General features: G+C 40.9%; 1 protein-coding gene across 2 annotated transcripts in view; it reads left to right on the top strand.

Annotated features, from left to right (window-relative positions):
- ELMO1 (engulfment and cell motility 1) overlaps positions 1–25,676 on the top strand; it is a 553,192-nt gene that overhangs the window by 104,375 nt on the left and 423,141 nt on the right. For both annotated transcript variants that reach the window (XM_068549306.1, XM_068549305.1), the window contains exons 4-5: positions 18,881–18,921; positions 19,924–19,996. In XM_068549306.1, the coding sequence (XP_068405407.1) occupies positions 18,881–18,921; positions 19,924–19,996 (114 nt within the window). The remainder of the gene's footprint in view (positions 1–18,880; positions 18,922–19,923; positions 19,997–25,676) is intronic.

Here is a 25,676-nt window from a genome sequence, read left to right as displayed (position 1 = left end):
TCCTGTTAACCTAATGTTTTTTGAACAGCGTATTTCTTAGTCAAGAGTGTCGAACCCCTAGCACTTTTGACACGAGGCATAATGCTGAGAGGCAGTGTGTCCTAACAGACACAGTACGGGCTCTGGGACATTTAAATCTGGGTGTGGGCCCTGGAGCCCCCCTTTCTGTGAGAACCCAGGTAGCCTCTGTGAGCCTTGGTATCTTGGCCTGGTCAAGTCGAGATAATAATTTCCCACTTCTATGATGGTTGTGAAGATTAAAGAAAATATATGAAAAGAATATAGGACACTGCCAGCTCAGAGTAATTACTCAGTAAAGGCATTATTGCTGCTAGTTTAAGCAAGTCCTCATGAAATTAGAAAATTAGATGCTCTGATTTTTGTTTTTACTTGCCCTTCCATCGTGCACAGTTTCCCACCTATCTCCTTCTTTCTCTGCCTAGCTTTGTAAGTGTTTAGAAGGAGAAAAAATTAAAGGGCAAGTGGGAGGGAGGCATCAGCTAGTAATAAAGAAGCATGCTAACTGGACATGCAGCCAGTTCATGCTATGGAATATTCACTGGCTCCCTAGTACTCCTCCACGACATTTTCTCCCATCTCTTGGCCACCCACCAATGTATTGGGAAGCAGCCCCTCTGTTCCTTGCACATGCTCTTTGGTCCTCCAGTCTCTCCTGCCTCTGTCCTTCCCCGACATGCCTTTCTTTACGAGGAGTACACTGAAGCCAGAAAGCCACTGCTCCTGTCCGTGCCTCGGAAGTTCTCTGCTATGTGTTTGCACACCTCCACAGACCACTCGATGCCTTTGTCTCCTGTCATGCTGTCTTCCTTTTCCACTGCCAGCAGAGGAGGGAAGACGCGTCCCCACTCTCTTCCTAAGGCATTCAGCCTGTCCCAACCCCCATCTCTTTTGCTCCACCTGTGTTTTGACTTGTCCTCTCCCCTTACCTGAGGCTTTGCCCATCAAAATCCCCTTCATTTGTTCTTATCTCCTCTGCTTTCAACAGGAAGCTCTTCTATACCTACCTTGGAAAATCCTCCTCTTGACCTAGTAACTCTCTTGCTGGAGTGTAATTTATTTTCTGTCTTTCCATTCCAAGCCGATCTAAGTGCTGTCAGTATACGTCATCCATGTTGCTTTGGAATCTACTTAATCTTAGGATGAATAACAATTTCCCTCCCTCTGGTGTTGCTGTCTTTGATGGCACCTATGCCCTCCCGTTTGCTAAATCGAGTGGTCTTCACTCTGTCTTGGTGTCACTCGGCAAAGCTGCTCGTTCGTATCTTCTTGAAACTACCCCCCTCCCTTCATTAAGCTTCAGTTCTGAGATTCTCCCTCCTTGTCTGATTAGTCTTTGTGGGTTTCCTACATGGTTCCGTGTCTTTCTCCTTCTTTCTAACTCAGTCACAGCCTCAGTGCTTAGCCCTCTGGTCTGCATGTTCACCAGTGACACTCATTGGCTCAGATTCCATGTTCTTTCATGGCTTTAAGTATAACTTCTCTCTGAATAATCCAGCTCTGGCCACCGGCTTGTCCTACTGACTGGTCATCAGTTCATCTCTCTGTTTAATGGATGCATTATTTCCCTCTATAAACCTTCAGTTGCCTACAGAATACAAGCAAATGGTTGGTAAAACTGCTCATATGTGAACCTGAAGGAAGGGGGTCTGACAGGTGTTACCAACTTTTGGAAGTTATTTCATGTAGAATGGGGTTCATTAGATGTGTTATTTATGGCCCCAAGTATACAAACTCCATCCTTTCCATACAAGAAGATAGATCTCATCTCTAATCAAGAAAAGCCAGCATGGGCCATCTTGGCAGGCAAGGAGCCCTGATCATCTCTCTTACTTGTGCATCAGACAAACACTTGGGCAGACTGCTGTGCTGCAAGTTCAGGCCCAGAAAGGATGATGGGAGGAGAGGCACGGTTTTCAATCTTAGTTCTGCAGATCCTTCTCAAATGGTTCAGGGGTGAGGGGTGTGTGCCATGGGCTTCCAGGCTCTCCACGCTCACTCCTGCCACAGCAGCTGCTATCGACCTCTTCTCATTTTTAGATGCTTTGGGGAAAGAGTTTGTTCGAAGAAAGTATACCACAATTAAAAGAAAAAGTCCCGGATGATTCTTGAGCTTTCTAGTATCCCTGAGACTTGAGTCAGATTCCTTAGCTTGCCTTCATGTCCTGCCATGATTTCCCTTTACATTATCCCAGGTTCAGGGTATTTGCAGGTGCTGCGTGCAATTCTCAAGTACCCTCTTGCTTTGTAGAAGCTGCCCCTTTAGGAGTGTGTCCCTGCACATTTTTGCACTTTTTTTTTTCATGTCTTATAGTTTCTTTCTAACAGCCAGCCTGCTTGGATTCTTCCTGCCCTCTCTTCCCCTCTCCACTCCTCTAAATCCTGGCTTTGCTAGCACTGGAGAGAGCCTTCTTTCTGCTCAAGTCTTTTTTGATCATGTAATGTAGTTGTTTCTCCATCCTTCTTATACCATTTTATTTGCCTGTAGATTTTATTTACAGTTAATATAACCTGTGCCTGATATTATTTACATGTGCCCATGTCTTTTGAAGTATATTATAAGATGTAGATTATAAATAGATTATAAGATGTTATTATAAGCTCTTGGTGGTCAGCCTGATTTACATACTGCATTTGTATCCTGTGGTCCATCACAATGATCTCTATTTATGTGGGTCTACTTTTGGCTTGAATTGTGAGTAGTAAAGATAAGAATAAAACACTGGTTATTCTCCATTCTCCAAACAGAAAAAATTACAATAGCACTCCTTCTCGTACATGGTTGTGGATTTTATTTTTCTCAAAGAAACATAGATGCATGTGTTTTTAGGCAAGCATGTACAAAATGATTGCTCACGGTTTTCCCTCCGCTGTCCTATTTCTGTAATATATTTAAGATATAATTCAATGCATATAAATTTGATTTACCCATAAAGCTCACTCATTTTTAAAGCTCAGTACATAAAGTACATTGAAGTTTTTGTGCTTGACATAGGAGTTTAACTCATTCTGTACATAACACTAGTAGTAGTAGTAGTAATAATGGCATGTACCATCTAATCAGCACATATTATATGCCAGGCACTGTGTTAAGTGCCCTGCACAGAGTATTTCATCCCCTTCCTACAGCCCAGCAAGGCAGGCTTTATACTTCCCAGTTCATGTTGTTCAGAGGCTCAGTGAGTTGCCTGAGATCACACAGGAAGCTACTGATTTGAGTCTAGCACTGGGTGACACTAAAACCCAGACAGTTTCTACTAAATCATAAATCTGTTCAGTAGTTCTTTTTTTATTTCATTTCAGCTTTATTGAGGTATAATTGACATATGGTGAGAACAATTGAGTTTTACCCTCTTAGCAAATTTAAAATCATACAATATAGTATTATCAACTACAGTCACCATGTTTTACATTAGATCCTCAGGCCTTGTTCATCTTATAGCTGAAAGTTTGTATCCTTTGACCAACCTTTCCATATTTCCCCTACCTTCCAGCATCTGGCAACTACTTTTCCACTTTCTGTTTCTATGAGTTCGATTTTTTTTTTTGTAGATTCTGCATATAAGTGATACTAGATGGTATTTGTCTTTCTCTGTCTGGCTTATTTCATGTGTTTGGTAGTTCTCTTTGAGTCTCTCCATCTCTTAGGGCTCAGCTTAATGGTGGTTTGAAGAGATGCCTATGCCACTGCCAGCTTGCCTGCTGCATCCACTGACAATGTGACTTCCAGGGACATGCTGTATTATGAAAGCCAAGATTGTATTACCTTAAAAGTTAGGGAAAACATGGCGAGTGGTCTGGGTTATTACAGAAGGAGCCCACCTGAAGTGAAACAGAGCCTTGAAAGGCAGGTTTCTTTGGGGCTGGACACTGGGAGAGGCAGGCTGGCCTGGTGCTTATGGGCATGGACTTTGGGTGGACTTATTTGGACTCAAAATCTGGGCTGTCACTAAGTGCTGTGTGACTGGGGACAAGCCTCCTGCTCTGTAAGGAAGAATTGTCAATATTTACACATCCTTCCTGGCATTGTGGGGATTCGGTGAGGTAATCATTCAGCGCCCTGCTTAATAATAGAAACCATTAGGAGCCAATTATGATTTTTTTCAGTCATACATAGAATAGAACAAGTTTCTTATGTTTCAAGCAAGACTGGAACCAATAATACAAACTTTTCCTTAAATGCATTAAAGTTAGCTCTTCAGCCTGAAAACCCGTAATTCCCAAGACATTTAAGTATTGAGAGCCTGGTGAACTAAAATGACAGTTGAGCTCCAAATAAAGAGTCTTAAATTCAGATGCAATCACACAGAATATACAATTTGAGTGTATTTAATACCACTGAACACTATGTTTAAAAATAGTTAAGATTGTAATTTTAATGTTATGTGTATTTTACCACAATAATAGTAATAAAAAAGATCCCATAGAATCAAGAAAATGAGACTGAATTTCTGGAAAGTGAAGCTCCAACCTTGCCCTGCAGAAATGAAAAGTCATGTAATTTTTCTGGACTGTTCTTTCCTGAGTGGTTGGATTACATCAGGATTTCTCAACTTCAGCACTATTGACATTTTGGACTGCATAATTCTGAGTTTTGAGGGCTGTCCTGTGCATTGTAGGATTTTAGCAGTATCCTGGCCTTTACCCACTAGTTGCCAGTAGCATTCCTTCCCCCAGTTGTGACAACCAAAAATGTCTCCAGACATTGCCAGTGTCCCCAGGGTGGGGGACAAATTTCCCCTTGTTAAGGATGGACTAAATCAGTGGCTCCCAAGCTTGGTTCTGCATCTGAATTGCTTATGAAACATATTGAACACAGAGAGGATTATTTGTAGGTGTGGTTCAAGGCCTGGGAATTCCTGTTTTTTTCAAGGTCCATGGCGATACTGGTGCTCTTGGACCCCGATTTAGAAATTACTGTCTCTACACCCCACTACACTTCTAGCTGTATCTGCTTGTGATACCTCTGGCTCCCACAGTAACGTTTAGGGAGTACCTCAATGCTTCCATCAGTAAAATGGTCCTAATGGTTCTTCACCTTTAATTACTCTACAAAGAGTATGAACATAACACCTTCAAGAGCTTCTTCTGTTCCACTTAAGAAAGCCTGGGTGATGTTGCACTACTACTTTCTGTGCTGTCATAATCAGGTAGAATGATATTGGGACAGGAATAGTCATTGCTCATCTGATTTTTGCAACTGTTGGCTTTGGTATTGTAACAACTATTTCTTTTTTAAAAAATTTATTTATTTTATTTTTGGCTGCTTTGCGTCTTTCCTGCTGCATGCAGGCTTTCTCTAGTTGTGGCGAGCGGGGGCTACTCTTTGTTGCGGTGTGCGGGCTTCTCATTGCGGTGGCTTCTCTTGTTACGGAGCACGGGCTCTAGGCTCACGGGCTTCAGTAGCTGTGGCTCGCGGGCTCAGTAGTTGTGGCGCACGGGCTTGGTTGCTCCACGGCATGTGGGATCTTCCTGGACCAGGGCTCAAACCCGTGCCCCCTGCATTGGCAGGCGGATTCTTAACCACTGCGCCACGAGGGAAGCCCCTGTAACAACTATTTCTTAAACTTCCTTTAATATAAAGTGACCGAAGTACTTCCCTTTCTGGTTTTACCTCTGTCCCTTTGTATGTGAGAGTGTATGTAACTTCATAAAATCTTAGAGTTTGCCATGCTTTGGAAGAGAAAGACAGAAAACATATGTCTCCCCTCAGCTGAGAACCCAGTTCAATTGCACAGGAATGAACTCTAGTGTTCCGCTTTTTCATCTGAAAATGGACTGCAGATTTCAGTTTGCTTTCTGGGTAAGAAAGGGTGATAGTCTCCTCCATTCTATTTCCCTTCCCCACCTCTGTCACTAAGAGCACATTGGGTAACTCAGGACAGAGCCTTTTATCAACCGTGTTTTCTTGAGATTTTGGTGACTAAGACATCTCACATTTCTAGAACCTTTTGTGTGTGTCACACTTTGTACTTCATTTTCCTGTTAGGTCAACTGGCAGTTTGTGGTGGGGTATACAAATATGTAGATTTCAGCGTTAAGCAGCACTCCGGGTTCCCAGAAAAAGGTGTTTTGTTCTAGAGAAAGGCAGCTTGTACTTTGTCTCTAGGGGTATATACACCTGTGCAGTGTGCCCAGAACTGCGAGGGAATGAGAGCAGCCTCAGGGAAAGAAAATATGTGCTCTTCTAGATTGTTTTTTTCTAGAATTTCCATCAGATGTACTTGCGGGTCCTCTAAGTCAGCGGTACCACCGTGGGGCTGGACAGCCTCCCCTGCAGCTCCCAAAGTCTCTCAAATAGCAAGTCCTGTGGAGGTTACCTCCTAAATGATTCTTGATTCTGTCCACCTTTCCTCCATCCTCGCTGCCACTGCTCTCGCTTGTCTCCACTTGCCTCCTCAGCTGGCTTCCCAGTCACCACTCTTACTTCCCCTCCGATGCATTCTCCCAGGCATTCTGCAGTGACTTTCCCACTGCACTTAGAATAAATTCCAGACGTCCTTACTGTGGTTATTAGGACCCTGCTATCCTCAGCTCTTGCCTACATCACCAGCTTTGCTTAGAGCCAATGTAGCTTCCCCCAAATTCCTCTGTCTTGGTTCTCATTATAATTGACTTTTTTCCTTTCATGAATGCACAGTTCTCAGAACCTTTACAAATGCGATTTTTCTCTTAACTGGAAATCACCGCCCCTTCATTTCTCTGCTTATCTAACTCCTGTTCACTCTTCATCCCAGATGAAGAGTAAGCTGCTTAAAAGTCTTCAGATTTCTCAGATCAGACGAAGGCCCTTGTTATATGCACTTGTAACATCCTGTATGGCTCCACTTTTTCACTGTGTGATGTTCTGCATGGGCCAAGTGTGTTCCCAATGCCTAGGACAGGGCCTGATATGTGGTAAAATCATAATAATGTGAGCAAAGGAAATAGGTGATGTTTGTACTTTTTCTGTCCTATGATGCAATTAAATATAATCATGAAAGGAGTGGCCCTGGTGAGAAGAACACCCCTTCCCTTGCATTCTAATATATTTAGAATGCATTCACCATGCATTCTAAATATATTATTATATCTTATGAATTGACTTTATGAAGATCTAATTTTGTCCTTCCATCAAAGTCATCCATAATCAAAAGACAAGCAAATGACTTGGAGATAAGCTGTATCAATTTTCAAAATGATTATACATGGATCATTACCCTGGGACAAGTTTGTGGTGATCTATTTGCATTCATCAGCCTCGTCACCATAAGATGCTCATAACTTCCGCTGTCACTTCATTCTTGACCTCCTGACCCATATAAACAACTACCTATCTGCTTACTTGTCATGCCCATCTAGATGTCTCTTGCACCTCAAACTCAACATATTCAAAACAGTCCTCATTGTTCCTTCCAACCCCAAGCCTGTGCAGTTTTGCTTTTCTTCATATTTTCCTTTTCTCAGTGACATATGAACATACACCCAGTTTACTGAAGCTGAAATTACATGTCTTCCTAGACTCTTCTCTTTCCCTCAGCTTTTCTGTCCAATCAGTTACCTCAGAAAACTTACCTGCATCTGGTCCCTCTTTGTCACACCTGCTGCTGCTGCTGTAGGTGGCCCTATTCCCTCTGGTCAGTGTGGAGGAACATAGAGATCAAGGGAGGACTTGAAAAATAAGTGTGTCATAGATCCTCAAAGGAAGAACTTTAGAAGAGAGAGATTAGTATCTATACAAACAGGAAATTATGCACACAAAGTAGGTAGACATAAATTGAGAATAGAGGAATATGAGAAAGAAACAATTAAAAATCTCAGAAATAAAAAATATACATATAGTAAGTAAAATGTAAAAAAAAAAAACAACCTACAATAGGAAAAAAACAATAAAACACACAGAGTTACTCTACAGTGGATTTGGCTTTAGAGAGAACCAGTAACTTGGAAGATGAAAATAAGGAATACATCCAGAATATATTCCAAAAGATAAGGAATGAAAAATATATATGAATGTGAAGTTGTGTTGAAAGGACACGTGAAGAAGTTCCATCCTATGTCTAATTGACAATCCTATTAATGAAGAACAAGAACGGAAGGAATGGTGGAGAGGTGATATTTGAGGAGATCCTGGCTAATATCTTACCTCTCTGGAATTGAAAGAAGTTCCATAGGGGCTCTGGATTTGGCTGGTTGGATGGATAGAGGCTCCGCCATGAGGAGCTGTACGGACTTAATACTCTGTCTAAGAGTCATGAAAAAAGGGAAAGTTTCTAAGCAAGGGAGTGACATGGTATGATTTGTACTTTTGGAAGGTCAAAATTTGAGAACTGTTTTGTGAAGGTAAAATGAAATAAGAGAGACTAGTTAGACAGCTCTTGCAGTAGCCCAGGTGAGAAACGATTATTATGTCATGGCCTAGGATAGTGACAGAGGAGACAAAAAGAAGTCAGACGTATGTCTCATCAAGACATATGAGAAGATTAAATTGACAGGAAATTGGTGATTGACTATACGTGGGAGGTAAGCGAGAGCAAAATGTTAAGGATGATAACGAGATTTCTTGTCAACAACTGGGCAGATGTTGGTGACAGCTACCAAGATAGAAAACACTAGTGGAGGAATATTCAGATGGAGTCTCATTCTTCATGGAACACTTACAAATGGGTACAGGAAAATACGGCAGCTTATCCATATGGTTGGACTTCCTTTCAGATTTCCTGGGTGTTTTGATACACTGGCCAACTTGTCTCTTGGCCTCCAGTGTAATCACCTATCCTTAGAAAATGCACATTTGATTGTGTCACTTTCCTGCTTAAAAACCTATGATGAGTCCAAATTGTCAAGAGTTAGACATTTTTGGCCTCCAGCTTGCCTTTCTAGCCACTTTCTCTCATTCACGCATATGACATTGTCAGCTTCTCCATATGCAACATGAACATCCACCTACCGTGCCTTTATGGGTGCCCTAAGTAATCCAAATAGCAGCTATTTTTAATTGTTTCTCTGTACCCATGGGCAGAATAAAGAAGTTTAGAGAGTAACCTCTGAGGTTGACTTGGCAGGACTGAAGAAGAACAAACAACGTGAAGGAGAAGGAAGATGTAACATTGATTGCAAGGTTATTTTCTGGCAGAGTAGAAAAAGATGACTAAAAGTTGAAAAGTGAAGAAGAATTTTGGAGTAAGATTTTGAATTTGAGGTTATGGAAGGATACAGACTCCAGTTAAAATGGCCTGAGACAGAAGGGGACTATGGAGAAGTCAGGGCTGGAGGTATTGATTTGAGCATCAAAAGTGAGAAGAAAGCTGGAGCAGAGAGTTCTTTCCCTGGATATCAAAAGTTTCAGTGTTGACTTGGGAGTTCATCATAATTTATGTGGATAGTCCATGAAGCAGGATCATCTACTCTTCTCATGGTAGTGCTACAACATTGAGCCTTAAATAACATTTTTCAAAAGCTCACTATGTGCCAGGAATTAAGAGGCCCAGAATTTCATTGCCTCCCCCTCAGGTGTTAGCTCTGGGCCCTTGGGCTTGTTGTTGATGGTTGCTAGTACTCCAGATTTGGGACAGAGTTAAAGAGCAAGGGTTCTGGAATTATATAGGTCTGGGTTCAAATTCTGGCTTTGCCCCATATGCTGTGAGGCTTTGAGCAAGCTACTTAACACCTCTAGATCCTCATACAGTTTTCTCATTTGTAAGGTAGTCACTCAATAAATAGTAGCTACCACTATTATCATTATTATCAGAAGGGCTAGCCAAGTGATGCTAGATAATGAAAGTCTGGGTTGATGATATGTCAAAGGTAAGGGAGTTTTAGAAAGTGCATGAGGTTGTGGCCATTGTTTGGATATTCCAGACCCTTCCAGAAGAGCCTGTTTTATTGTTCTTTAAGGCTGTGGTTTAGCCTCAGGTTGCTGTGGTCGCATTCATGGGACATATATTTGAGACTTGGAAGCTCATTTCCTCCACTACTCGCTGGCAGATATCTCAGCACATGCATTGGCACTCTAGAAAGAAAGATGAATAGGCATTAGTGCATCCACTCATAAACAAAGCAAAGCAACTACATGGCAAAAATGAGACAAGTAGTAAAAGGGGACAAAAAGCCCTAAATTAAAAAAGTAAACTCACTTCTTAATACTCCCTTTGCCACTAGTTCCTCTTAGTATTCTTTGACAGCTGTCTTACACCCCATCTCAGTTTCTTCGCAGTTGATAAACCTTCATAATCCTGTGTTTAAATTGAACTTGAACTCTACTTTGCCTTCAGAGCTTATCTGGCTGTTTCATATCTACCCACCTGGTCTGATATCACCCTGTCCATCAGAGTCAGCAGTCATTTCTGCTTATCCTACCGAACCTGTCTGACTTTTTTACTTTCATACCATGCACATAAATACGATTAATCTTCCACATATGAACTTGACACAAATAAGGAGACTATTTCACAGGAGTGAAGACAGGCAAACCTTAGGACCTGAATTGAGTCACAGTGTGAATCACTAATTTCCACATAAAAAAGGACACTTGACTCAAGGTATGGTGGAATGAAATGGCCTGCCAGCCAGGCCCGAGTCATCTGGGAGTACTTCTTGGAAAAGACGGATATTAAGGAAGATAGAGAGGGATACCGGAATTGGGAAATTTGCTGTTTTTGCTGCCTGAGATGTTGAAATTTGAAAAAAATTTTATATCCATAGCAACATTGATATTAGGACAATGTAAAATAGTCAAGGACAAGGAAGGAGACTCAGAATAGATAACTGATATGAGTAGGGCTTTATTTTTACATTGTTCATCTCTACCTTTCTGTCCTTTTCTAAAATTGCAGTTTCCCTTCCAACTGAAGGGGAACACAGTTTCTACTGAGTAGAAGTATATCACAATTCCTAAAAGAGAAAGAGGTGTTTCTATTCCTCTTTAACCCACTAATACGTGAGAGTACTAATTAGTTTTTGTCTTTGCTCACTTACATAGTCCAGTGATGTTTATGATGCAAAGATTGTACTTTGTCTTGCTGAATCTAATATTTAATTAGTTTCATGAAGCTTGAAACAAATCATTTTTAGTAAACCATTTAGACACAAATCATTTGTCAAGAAAAAGGTGGCATAGCCTGTCATCTTCCAATTTTTAAAATTAATGTGATACATAGTTTTACTACTCTGGAGATGTAGTTGTGAGCTCCCCTCTTTGTCATTTCTGACAGTCACTGAAGTCTTGTGTCAGTGATTCACACTGGAACTCTTGTCAAAATACTTGCTTTCCAAGAACCAGCTAAATTTGCCTCAGGAAAGTGTGGTTTTTGTCGTTAACTTTCAGATTATTTAGGCAGCTATTAGGAAAACAGAATATGCATACACACCTCTCGGGACACATCGGATTCCTCCATACTAAAGGTATATGGCTCAGAAGCATGGAGAGTAGTCATCGGGCTCAATGGAGGAGGAAGAACGCTGTTGTAAAATGACTGGTGTCATTGACACAGTGTCAGGAGGCACCTCCGGGAACTAGAAGGGTTATTGCACGTGAAATTTTCTCCAAGTCACATTCTAGGCTAAGTCGTGGTAAACACGCATATCCCTTCTCAGAGGTGTCCTGACATTTGAAAGCTGGGTTTCTTTTCTTTCTGGGCCAACATTACTCATAACTGCTGTGCAGAATATGTTCAATGAATTTCCATCTATAAAAGCAAAGTAAAATCCCAAGTGCTGTCTAAGTGTCAAAATAAAGCAGCTGTCACATTCTTTTAAAGCACTAGAGAAAGGCTTTTTAATAGTCTGGGATCAAAAACTTTAAGTCTTTGTGGAAAATGGTTTTGCAATTGCAGGGCTGTATGACAATGGCACTACGCAAGGGCAGCTGCATGGTGGTGATGGGGGATTGCTCCTGTCTTCCTCTTTCTGTCGGTCTTCCATCTTTAGCTCCTGCCTGAGCTTCAGAGGCAGTCGGAAGAGACCAGAAGAAAGGGAAAGAAGCTAAAAGTCTGAAAAAAGAAGTGTTCTTAATCAAACAATGTTCATTAATTGCATCCTTGTGGCCTAGCAGCCGCTTGCTTGGGAGGTGACAGAGGTGTCTCAGAGGCAGTCCCTGCATCCTAACGAGTATAATCTAGTTAGCAGAAGAAAGGAAAAAGAGTTGAAGAATAAAGAACAGGATGAGATGAGTGCCAAAGGCAGCCCTGGGAGTTGGAGTCACTTGAGGAAGAAGGAAGAATTGGATACTCATTCATTCATGTATTTAATTTCTTTAACCAACTTTTAAAAAAAGTACCTGCAAAGCATCCAAGCAGGATTTAAGAGATGAAAGAACCTATTCATAGGTCACATTTATCCAATGCCTTGCTATGTACCAGGTGCAACTTCAAGGGTTTTACATACATCCTCTCGGTTAATCTTCACTACCCTAAAATGTTTAAGATACTGCTTTTATTTTCAGAAAAGAAAATGGAAACATTGAGAGGAGAAGTAATAAGCCTAAAGCTACAAAATCAGGGACTGCAGAAGTTGGGGTTCAACCCCAGGAAGTCATTTTCTAAAGTCATTCAAGTGCTCATAGTTGGGGGAAGGTATAGAAAAGCTAGTTGATAAAAATTCAGCATTCGAAATGCTTTTCTGGTGTCCCTTCACTTACTGTCATCTCATAAGCATTTTTCCCCTCACGTCTTTAAAAACATTTGAAATAAATAAGATTTCAATGAAGCCAAGCTTTCTTTTTGGGTTGATGCCCATTTTAGGACAGACCTGGGCCTGAGAATTAGATGTCAGAGGTGGGACCTGCAGCCCACAATCCATAGTTGCTGACAAGCGTGTATCACGTCGGATGGGGAAGCTACCAGCCTCCATGGGCTGGTGTCAAGGCATCAGTGTGGGCAGCAGCAGACTTGAGAGCTCCGAGGTGAGCATTTGGCCTAGGTAATAACCCCAGACCAGGTGCCCTGCCAATGGGCAGAAACAGGTGGTTGAACAGGAACTGCACTCATCAGGGAGGGGACACTGATGAGGGACAGCAGCTGGGTCGTGTCCGGAGAACGTGCCTCAAGGCAGATGGGACTCCACAACCTCCGAAATAAACAACTGGGGACTCCCAAGGATGTTTCTTCTTGGGGTTCTCTCATGCCTGAAAGCAGCCATGAGCTTTGGGTGGGAGAGTGATCATTTTTTTTTTTTTTTTAAGAGATGAAAGGGAGGCAGGGGGAGAATCTGGTTTACTGAAGAAGAAGATGAAGTGTTAATCTTGAAGGGGTGGCAGGACATCCACCAGGGGTTGTTGGGAATGGAGGACCAGACCTTAGAAGAAGGGTCACAGTGGGTGACATGGATTCAGGAATTTTTGACACTGGCATTTCATTAAAGGCAGGAGACAGTTTAGAAAGGAAAGTGAAGGATCAACATCCACTTTCAGGATTAGGGAGAAAGAGTATATATTCTTTTCTCTCTCTAATCCTTAAAAAAATCTTTTTTTTTTTCTTACCCAATTGCAGTAGGTTTAATAGTGGACCCAAAAAGTATGTCCAAGTCGTAACCCCCAGAATATGCAAAGGTGATCTTATTTGGAAAAAGGGTTTTTGCATATTTAATTGTGGATCTTGAGATGAGGTCACCCTGGATTTAGGGTGGGCCCTAAATCCTCCTTATAAGAACAGGAGAGAAGACCATATGAGGACAGAGGCAGACATGTAGATCACAAATGAATTGCTAGGGAATTTGGCCATTCTCAGGAATCTAGGTGATTTTATGAAAAGTAGATAAATCTTTTTGTACAGGAAATTTGCTTTCTGGACTCACTCTTTGATAAATTAAGTTGAATAAAGGAATCCTTTTGGAGAATAAGAGTAAAAATAAAAAGGGAGGAATAAATTTCCCCAAAAAAAGCTTACCCCTTGAATAGAACTGTTGGCACATGGTACCTTTCCAATCAAATTCATATGGAAATGCATACTTTGACAAATAAAAATTTTTGTGCCATCATTAAGATTTTCCCAGATTAATATAAAGAGAAGAAATACTTTCTTATGCTGCAAGATGACCTCACCGTTGCTAAAGGGAACGGGGTAGAGAGTGCACATAATCCCCAATCCCCTGCACAAGGAAATCTGGTAACTGTCTAACCCTCTGGGTTATCCTTAAAAACATTCCTGCTCTTCCCTTCTCACTGCTGAGTCTGAGAAGGCAGTTTTGACCTTCAGAACAAAAAGCTTAAGGGATTTAGTTACAATTTTTTTAAGTTATGAAAACATGCTCAGGCAATTAAAATAATTGTGCCTCAATATTCTACATCCAGATATATTCATATCGAGTGTAGAATTTAGTTTTCATTCCTTTAGAGTTTATGGAATCAAAGGGAGAGGAACCAGTTTTCATCCTTTTAGATCAAATTTTCTTTTCTCCTGGGCTTTTGTCTCAATGAGGTGAAAGGCATATTATTCCGTGGGTCTACAAAAAGCTACCAAGACATTGCACTTGTCACCCTACTCCCAAGTCATAGAGAACTGGGCAGATAGACAGAAACATCTTATGAAACCTGAACAAATGTTAACTGAAACATAGAGCCGACCTTTGGCTTAGAATTTAAGTCAGGCAAGGGGCTCACGTCAAATTGAGGACTTTGTATAGGAAGTGAGAAAAGCACTGCTACCAGAAGAGTGTTTTTGGGGTATCTCATTCAGTCCCTGTTTACAGGAGTAGTTCCTGCTTACCTGTGTGGCCTTGCTAATGGATGGAGACAATTATACCTGCTGAATTATACTCTTCATCACCCGGCTGGCTCAATGCTCTTCCAAGCTGTGAATCACAGAGTGGCCTGTGACGGGAGTAGTGACAACATTCACGTGTCTGAGCGGCTGCTTAGAGCCACCCCGCGGTGGTTTACCTGGTAGGAAGTGGGATGTGTGCTGATTAATCCAGGCTGTCCTTCGAAATGGTTTACTTTTACAGTCAAGCCTTTTTTGTTTGTTTGTTTTTGAAAGGAAAGTTAGTGAATGTGTGGATTTTCCATTTAACAGAAATGTACTGAGTCTCCTCTGTATACTGTGCAACTAGTACTGAGGGGTGGAGAAGGTTACAAAGATGAATTAAGGTTGTCTTGTTCTCAAGGGACAAGAAGATAAGGTAGGTATACTAAGTCCTTAGGAGTGATATATTTAGTGTGCTAGGCACAAAGGGACTGATCTCTATCTGGGGAAATCAAGGACATCTCCTTAGAGGAGGTGTTATTGTTAGAGTTGGAACAGAAAGGAGGAGGTGGACATTTCAACAAATGGCATTAAGTGAAAGTATGGGGGTGGGATTTTTTTGGATGAATCATCAGCTAATCCAGAAGCATGGGGAACATGTACAACATTAGTAAAGTTTGATTGCTTGAGACCAGATTGTGGAAGGTCTTGGATGACAAGCTAAGGGATTTATACTGTATAGGTGATGATCATGGGGGATCTATGAAGGATACTGGAGCCAAAGAATGACATGAGTAAAGTTTGTGGGGAAAGCGTGATTTTGCCTAATTATAGTTAACGTGGGGATTGGAGACAAAGAAACTGGAGATGCAAAGACCTATTTGCAAGGATCTGGCGCCAAGATCCTGAGAACTCTTAACCAAAGGTGGTAGTAAGATCTGGAAAGGATTAAGGGGAGAGAGGTTGTGGAAGAAGGAATGATGGGACTCAGTGTCTTGTAAATATCCGTATATCACAGAATAGTGAAGGCAAAGATAAGTTCCCTAGAAGTGTACATGGAAGAACTGCCAGAAATAGGCAAGGCAAGTGCAGGAACTAATGGAAGATAGGAATCTGAGTTTGATGGGCCAGTGGAGCACTTGATAGGAAATTTATGGCAAGTAGTTAGTGCTAGTAATGATGGGCTGGTACTCAGGAAAGGCACTGGGGCTGAGGAAGCAGAATTAAGGGTGATGGAATTGGGGTATGACTTATCTGGTAGGAGTTGGAAGGAGGAGTGTCAGGATTTTAGAAGAGTGGTTAGGAGGAGGTGAGAAGTAATGATGTGAATGTCACAGAGGAAAATGCTACATCACCTGTAACAAATCAGAACTGGAGAGTGAAGAAATAAAGGTCAATGATGCTCTGGGCTGTAGTGATGTCATAATGAGACACAGAAATCATGGCTGGGATGGAGGGAGTTTGGGAGCAAGGGCATGCTATTATTGGTGTAGATTGATGGGTAGGGAATGGTGAGAGTGATGATTTTTTGTTTGTATATTTAATAAAATGCTTGAAGGAGAGTTAACATGCTATTTCTAACAAACTGTCAGAGATTTGCAAGGGTGTTTGGGATCAGGCTATAGACTTTGGGCAGTTGAAATGAATAAGGAACTGACCAATTAAGTAAAAACAGAAGAGATAGGAACAGAAATTTGGAGTTAGGAAGCTAGAGATAAAAGAGAAATAATGAAGGATCTCTTGAATTTTATTGAAGGATTATTGATTATAACTGTAGGAGACTGAAGGAAATATAGCAGCTCTGGAAAGAGTGTTTCTAAAAGAAGGTAGTAATGATATTGTCAAATAAGGTGGATGGATTAAGGGAGATGAGAATTGTGAAAAGTCATTGGAATTACGTTTGGGCGGTGGAGCCAACGTTTCATTGGAACAGATAAAGAACGGAGGGGACAGGTGTAGGAAGTGGGCCGTGGGACCAGCCCTGTCCTTACATAACATTTGTTTTGATTGGTGAGGCTGCATTATGAGTGCATTATGTTCAGTTAACTATGATTCCTTTTCCTCTGTGGTTTAAAGTTTTTCTTTAATCTTTCTCTATTAAATCTCTAAGGTTTGTTCTTCCAGAGTCTTTACTCCTTTCATATATCCAACTTCAGAATGTTCTAGATATGACAGTTCTAGAAGCCCATAGACTTCTGTCTTTTCAAGTTTGATTCTGAAGCTATGAATCAGACCTGAATTAAAATCTGAGAAATTCCTCTAAGTTACCTAGACTAAGAATTCTAATTCTGAAAGCTGTAATTTAAATGCTTTCTCCTACATCAATAGCAATACTTTCCTGGCCTGATCTGTCCTTTCAATGTAATTTAAGTCTGAAATCCAGCCCTGTTATTTACATTTCTTTCAGTTTTGAGGGTACAAGAAGTAAGATTAGGAGGGTAGGAGACCAGTAGGTCCTCATGAAATACCAATAGCCTGGAGAGGTCTCTGGCAACTGGAAGTGCAAAATTCTCATCTTATGGGAAAAGTTTTGTTTCTAAAGCTCCTTTGTCCTTTGGTTGTGAGAGCACATTTGCCCCTTGACTAACAGCCAGACCCATAAACAATGGACAAGTTCTTGCAAAGGTCTAGGAGTTGTGTAACCTGTAACCTCACTGTAGAACCCAATCTCCATTTCCAATCTTATTCTAAAGGAGACCAACTCAGAATGTCAGGAATACTTACCATCTTTCCACCCCTCAACAATTCTAGGTCCCTTTCCTGCCCACTGCATTTATAGTTGTAGGTGTAGGCAGACATTCTTTTGAAAACATAGTGGTGGGTTTAGTCATAGACCCTAGAGCTCCAGAGGGAGGGAGAGCATTGGAGGAACGCTGAGGACTGTGTTGGAGCTTTCATCAGGGCCTAGAGGCCCTTAGAAAGGACTATGAAGAGTGCTCAGAACTAACGAAGAGGGCAGACCTAGCAGCATCGGGTCCAAGGGCAAGGATGCAAAGAGGAAATCAAGGTCTTCTAGTGATGTGAGAGGGTAAGGAAGTGGAGCCCTAACTCTTTTTTGAATCTTTTGCCCTTTGTTTTAATTCTCATTTAATTTTTAATTTAATTTAATTTAATTTAATTCTTATAACAGCCCTGAGGAGTGGATAGGTCCTCTGCCCATTTTACAGGTAAGTTAGTTGAGGTTCAGCAAATTAAGGAAATTGTAGGTCTCACTGCAGAGAGGTTGACACAGCTAGGATTTGAACTGAGTCTGCTTGACTCAGAATTCCTTCCCCCATACCGCAGTGGCCCTCAGAGGGACAGGAGGAGAACATGTTTAGATGCTTTTCTATGGCTGTATCTGAAAATCCAGGGCCATGTGTTGCATTTCTTTGATTTCTCTTCCCCATTTGTTTCTTGTCTGTGATGTGTTCCTTTGGTTGACACACTACTGCCCATCCCAGGAGATAGCCAGGGTCTGTTTGCATCCAAAGCAGAAAGAGTTTCGACATCTCTGGGCGAGCTGTGTGTGTCTCTTCACTACATTCTTTCAATCTGGAGGCAGGCAGAGCACAGCTGTGGCTGTTAGGCCAAGAGCACAGCTGTAGTCAGCCGCCAGTTGACACCATGGCACATGGTGTCATGGTCCCATTACTCGAGTGTGTCCTGCTCAAGCCGCTGTGTGATTGGCATTTGCATGGGCCACAGTTGGGGGAAGAATTCTATGTGCTTTGTAGGAACAATGTCACCATGCTTCATATTCCATTTGCCTCATGTTCTCATAAAAATATCCCACATCCAAGCTTGTTTGCGTAAAATGAAACTGCTGGTTGCCCGATTCATGTGCTACTCTTGAGGAATTCCGGTTATCATTTGACCTTGGGTATTGTCATTGCCTGTGAGATCTTTGACCAAAGCTATGTTTCATCCTGATTTTAATGTGGCTAAGTTAAATATGATATATGGTTTTTTTTCAATTAGCAATGTTAAAGTGTAGAAAAAATGACCACAAGGGTGATAAATCATTAATACAGTTGGTGGTGATGGCTGGTCGATTATTACCTTGAGAAAAACAACAGACTCACTGACACAACCAAGAACAGCAAATGTAAATTCTTCTTACTTAGATATCTCTTTATTAGGCCTCTTCTTCTTCTTCTTTTTTTTTAATTTAAAATGATGAAATGAAACTGACAGAAAGTATTTCCTTTTTTTCTATTTTTCAGAAAAAACCACTGTCTGCAATAATAAAGGAAGTCTGTGATGGGTAAGTGTTACTCAGGATTTATCCGGGAAGCTCCAATCCACAAATTGAAAGGCAAATAAAATATTCTTGAGCAATCATTAAATATTATTCACTAAGTCACTATTTGACCTGCCAAAAGACACCAAGAATTGCTATGTAAGATTTCCATGCCTTTTCAACCAAAAAAATTATCACTGTTTCTCAAAGAATAGAAAGTGTAGAATGGCTGATATGCAGACACTGGAATTGATTTTATTTATTTTGAAAAGTTGTGGTTCATTCATCCTACTCACCGGGGAGCAGTGTAAGTTCCTGAGGTTAAGTACACACTTCATCTGGTATAAAATGAGAGGGCCACTCAGGTGCCCATAGAAGATAAAATAATTTAAAAGACAGGTCAATGGGTGGTTGTGCTGCCATGTGGAACTCCACAATGATAGTGAACTGTCCTACTTCTCTGGGGTTGCTCTAACAATCCAAAGGAAAAGCACATTCATATGGAAGTTGCATGAGGCTTTTTTATTTTTAAAGCAGAAGTGTGAATAGAATATTACCTGGAATTTATTTAAGACCTGGGATCCTTAATTGGAATGTTCCAAGCTACAGCAAGCATACCGATTGGGGACTGTAGACTACAGAGACAATTGAAATGTAGCAATTATCAAAAATTTAAATTGCACTCATTTCCTTTGTTTTCCTCTCTCTGCTCCACTCACTCCTTCATAATAGGGAGGAATGGAACTTTATATTTAAATACCCTTCCCTCAAAGCCATGAAGATAAAATGCCTAAAGGTGAGCAATAGGCTTGGAATAACACCTAGATGACCCACATCTGAAATGGTTGGTCTCAGGGTCATGAAAGGGGGGCTAATGCCATTTTGTTTTAGGAACTGCACTGTGGGTATCTTGGGTACTGGCTCAATTCCAATCATAGGGTGTTTATTTCATCTAACTATCAAACTATAAACAAGAAAATGACCCTTTTTTTGTTTTTCTGATCAGTTTATGCTTGTATTTTTCAGGTGGTCCCTTGCCAACCATGAATACTTTGCACTGCAGCATGCTGATAGTTCAAACTTCTATATCACAGAAAAGGTAGGTCAACCGTGTTATTTAATCTGGGACACTTATATTTAAAGGAAATTAAAACATAACTGATGTTTCCTCTACTCAGGACTAAACATGCTGGTCTAAATTTTGCATCTCTACCATCCACAAAAATAGAGTCTGCAAAGCAAACAACTGCTACTTTAGTATTAACAAGGGGATATTTAGCCCATTCAAGAGTGAAGACCAAATATGTTTCTGCATCCTGTTTTAGCAACAGCATTTGCCTTCTAACTGTGAATTTACTAATTATCTCTCTTTCTTATTGCTTGGTTAAAGCATTTATTTGATACTTAACGACTTAGTCTAGCTTTCCTTTCTCAGAATTTTTTTTTTCAGAATAACCTCTAAGCCCTGCTTAAAGTAATTGAAAGAATGACAAGAACCCATTTTGAAGGTGGCATTGTGTAGGCACTGAGTGTTCTGTGGTTCTTGGGAATACTGCTTTCTTCCTGGGTGATTTTAACTCTTTAGGAAGCTTGGAGGAGAAGGAGGGAATTGTGAAGACTACAGTGGCTCTGGCAGCAAGTACAATTAATGTCTTAGAGATCCCTGATAAGAGAAAGGAAAACTAACATTTATTCAGCACCTACTATGTGCCAGGAACTGGGCCAAGCACATTACCTCTGTTTGTTGATTTTGTCCTCAAGACTAACCTGTGATGGAAACCACAGTGGCTTTGGTTAACAGATAAGAAACTGAATCATAGAAGTCAGATGGCTTGGCCAATATCTCAGGGGTAATAAACCACAGAAAAAAGTGCTTTATTCTTCCCAGATGGTCCCTGGAATTTTCATAACTGATCATGTTTTCTTCTGCACACTGATCGCCAGAAAGCTGAGAGTTAACAAGTGGACTAGATTTCCTGGCCTGTGTTGTATTTATTCCTTTTACTTGTTGCTTTGATTCATTCCGCAAACAGTTTTCTGTCTTTACTTCCCCCTTGCTTCATTTTCTTCAGATTTTTCATTCCTTTTATATTTATATGATCTGCATGCTATTCTCGGTGAGATAAAGAGGATATAAATAAATAAAAGATAAATGTTAGCAGTTGAATGTATTGTTGTTGATACCCTTAAACAGAAGACTGTCTCATTTTACCTTGGTTCACCTTTTAAAGGTAACTAAAATATTGTGACTTTTGGGGTGTTATTGGAAAAGATTGGATGGCTGTCTACTATTTAGGATATAATATGAAACAGTTTAAAAATTATTAAGTGATAAAATTATAGGACAACAGAAGTTATAATAGTGTTTTTCAAACATCACCATTCAATGGGTAGTGAAATCAGTTTAGTTGGTGTTCATAGCATTAAAAATTGGAATATAATAGAGTAGAATAAGTGCCAGTACATCACCTGTGTTGTTTCTGAAAAACTTACGTCACACACACACCTGTATATAATACTAGTATATTGTGCTAGTTTTTTACCCTAGGCTGTGCCCCAAAAGCCATTGAGTCACAGTTAGCTCTGCCTTTGATTAACTGTATTGGCTTGTGTCCCCTGGTGGCTGTCCTGTCTTCTGTCATCATTCTCAGGAGACCTCAATGTATCGGTGATTACTAAGGATGGAATTCTCAGACTAGAGAACATAAGCACCACAGGGAGAATCATTTAAAAATGTAGAGGGGCTTCCCTGGTGGCACAGTGGTTGAGAACCTGCCTGCCAATGCAGGGGACACGGGTTCGAGCCCTGGTCTGGGAAGATCCCACATGCCGCGGAGCAACTGGGCCTGTGAGCCACAACTACTGAGCCTGCGCGTCTGGAGCCTGTGCTCCGCAACAAGAGAGGCCGGGATAGTGAGAGGCCCGCACACCGCGATGAAGAGTGGCCCCCGCTTGCCACAACTAGAGAAAGCCCTCGCACAGAAACGAAGACCCAACACAGCCAAAAAAAAAAAAAAAATGTAGATTTTTCAGATCGCAACCCCAGAGACTCAGAATGAGCAAGCCTTGGATATGGCCTAGGGTTTTGCAGTTTAAGAGCCCTCTGTGGAATTCTGATGCAGGTACCCAGGGACCACTTGGAGGAACACTGCTCTGGGGCCACTTTTCTGAAGAGATGGGACCCGAGTGTCCCAGGCACTGTGCACTATGAACAGAGGTCAAGTGCTAAGTTTCATTTAGAAAGGTGTTTGTGTGCGGCCAATTCTTAGAATAATTTAAAAATTCATATACTATTTATGCTTTTACTCTAATTAACATTAATCTCTAACATTAATAACTAATTTTCTGATATTAACATTAATATCAGAAAATTCAAACTACTCAGGACAATGAGAAAATTATTATTTTATTGGGCATCCTAGTTATTTTCTGAGAGATCTTGTTTGGCCTGAGGAAATCCTTAATGTTGAATTTAAAGGGACTGCCACCTAAATCTGTCATCAATCTGTCTGTCTCTCTTCATTGGCCAGTAGTGAGGATTCTTCCTTTACTAAAAGTTTAAGGAATGAGAAGGCTCATTTTCCCAATTGCAGCTCTCTGTTTGTAGGTAAAATGTCATCACTCTTCCTCCTACAGCTGTCACTGAGCACAGTGTATGCATGTGACACAGAACGTGACACACAAAGGGCAGGAGATGGACCTTGAATCCTGGGTCCACAGGGGCAAACATGGGCCGCCTTCAGTCTGCGGTTAGGTCCATCTAGTTCTTTGCAAGTATTCTTAAAAATAGAGCCCATTTCCCATTTTTTTTTTTTTTTTTAAGTAATGTATTTAGCATCATCTTTGTTACTTACAGCCCAGTGAGTTGTTAGGTGATATTTGTGTTACCATGGTAACCGGTGACTAATTTTCGAAACTTGTGCATGTTCTTAGTTATGACTTTCCCTTGTATGTGAGGTGGTCTCCCTTCCTCTGACACAGATAAAATATCACCTGTAAATTTTTTTTTTTTTAATTTATTTATTTTTGGCTGCATTGGGTCTTTGTTGCTGCATGCAGTCTTTCTCTAGCTGTGGCGAGAGGGGGCCACTCTTCGTTGTGGTGCGCGGGCTTCTCACTGTGGTGGCCTCTCTCGTTTTTGGAGAACGGGCTCTAGGTGCGCAGGCTTCAGCAGTTGGGGCACACGGTCCCAGTTGCCCCATGGCATGTGGGATCTTCCCGGATCAGGGCTTGAACCCGTGTCCCCTGCATTAGCAGGCAGATTCTCAGCCACTGCACCACCAGGGGAGCCCCACCTGTAATTTTAAAGAAGAAAAATTCTCCAGCCCTGGCTGGACGAGCTAACATATTCTGTAACTGATAGATGCTTGTGATTCTCTACTAAGATCCTCAGGAAGGCACCTCCCCTGCTTTTCTCACGTTATCCAAGCCCATTTTCTGAAATTGTCTTTATTTGCTTATTGGGCCATTAACTTCTGTTTTTCATCGCAGGGGGAAAAAATGTCACGTTGTTGAGCAGCATTCAGCAGAAGCATAGCATGCAAATGCCTTAGAGAAAGTTAAGATCCAGCTATTTACAAGTTCAAATTCTGCCCCAGAAACTTTCATATTTCAGGGTGATGTCTCAGAGACAGAGAGAGAAAATACAAAATAAAAAGTGAATTGTGTATTTTTCAGCTTTATGGAGGTGTAATTGACAAAATTGTAAGATATTTAAGCATATGTCATGGTCATTTGATATACGTATACATTGTGAAAGGATTCCCATCCTGTTAATTAACATATCCATCATCGCTATTTATTTATTTGGTGAAAACATCTAAATTCTACTCTCTTAGCAAATTTCAATTATACAATACAGTGCTATCAACTAAGTCACCATATTTTACATTAGATCCTGAGACTTAGTCATATTATAACCTGAAATGTTGTACCCTTTTACTTACTTATTTCTGTTTCCCCCAACCCTTCAGCCCCTGGCAACCATTTTTTCTACTCTGTTTCAATGAGTTTGACTTTTTTTTTAAGATTCCACGGATAAGTGATTCCATGCAGTGTTTGTCTTTCTCCGTCTGACTTGTTTCCTTTAGCATGATGCCCTCAAGGTTCATCCATGTTGTTGCAAATGGCAGGATTTTCTTCCTTCTCATGGCTGAATAGTATTCTATTGTATATATCTACCACATCTTCTTTATCCATTCATACGATGACATCACTTAGGTTGTTTCCATATCTTGGCAGTTGTGAATAATGCTGCAGTGGATATGGGAATACAGATACCTCTTCGATACCCTGTTTTCATTTCCTTTGGATATATACCCAGAAGTGGGACGGTTGGATCCTTATTGTAGTTCTATTTTTGATTTTTTGAGGAATCTTCATGCTGTTTTCCATAGTGCCTATACCAATTTATATTCCCACCAACAGTGTATGAGGGTTCTCTTTTTTTCACATCCTTACCAGCACTTATCTCTCTCTTTTTTTGTTTTTGATAATAACCATTCTAACAGGTGTGAGGTGATTTCTCATTGTGGTTTTAATTTGCATTTCCCTGATGATTACAACAGTGTTGGCTGTTTGTATGTCTTCTTTGGAAAAATGTCTATTCACTTTCTCTGCCCATTTTTTAAATTGGGCTTTTTTCTCTTTTTTTTCTATTGAGTTGTGTGAGTTTGTTATGTATTTTGGATACTGACCCCTTATCAGATATATGATTTGCAGATATTTCTCTCTTTTCCATATATTGCCTTTTCATTTGTCGATGGTTTCCTTTGCTGTGCAGAAGCTTTTTAATTTGATGTAGTCCCATTTGTTTACTTTAAGTATTCCAGTGGAATTTGTCTTCCAAGAAAGAATTTTACAGAGAGAGAGAGCTAAGCGTTTTAGTCCATTATCTTCATTCCAGTCCGATGAGGCAGGTTATTATTATCTCCATTTTACAATGAGGAAAGTGAGACAGAGAGAGATTATGCAACAACCTGTTTAGGTCATACAGATGGGCAGTGGTTGAGCTGAGGCTTGGACCCAGGTGGGTCTGCCTCCAAAGCTGTCTATGCCACCTCCTGGAAACCCTCTGTCCCCACTACCTGGGCCCTGGTTTGTTTATGATGCTCCTTTTTTTTTGCTGACACCAGGCCAGTGATCCTGATGGTAATTGCCTCAGGACAATAAATATAGGAAGTTACACCCTGTGAGCATTGGTTACCAGCTTTAGTCTGTGACCTTTTTATTCCTTAAGAGGATGGCTTGGAGGAAGTTGTAACAGATAACCTTCCACTCACTGGGGATTAGCAAAACACATTTTCATTTGCCTTTGGTCTGGATTGTATAATTGTCTAAGGTAGTATTATTGCATTAATACCATATTTTTTAGGCAAACAGGAAAATTGCCTTGTCATCCTTAACCCTAAGCATGTAGACACGTAGGTCCCCAGAAAGCATGGGGCATGGTAGAGGGCACCTTTAGGAGATCCTGTACTTGTGGACAGTTGAAGTTTTCTCACGATTTCAGGATGGTATTTTGGTCCCCCTGTGCTAAGACCTACTTCAGAATGTGTGAAGTACAGTGATATACCATGGCAGTATCTTATTTCTGTAAGTTTTTATTTTGTAAGAATAGAGATATCCATTTCTCATCCAGGCCCTCTCTGCAAAGCTGGCCCCAGGAGCTTTCAGGGAAAGAAGTGGGGTCATTTGAAGGGCACCCCATTTTAATGCCATTCCCACTTCCTAGGTGCTCTGTGTTCTCAGACAGGCCTTGAGCTTCCCCGAATCCCTGG

Source organism: Eschrichtius robustus, chromosome 8 (assembly GCF_028021215.1).
Source record: "Eschrichtius robustus isolate mEscRob2 chromosome 8, mEscRob2.pri, whole genome shotgun sequence".
Lineage (NCBI taxonomy): Eukaryota > Metazoa > Chordata > Mammalia > Artiodactyla > Eschrichtiidae > Eschrichtius > Eschrichtius robustus.
The sequence above is the reverse complement of the archived record's forward strand: the minus strand, read 5'-3'. Positions and strand labels throughout refer to the sequence as shown.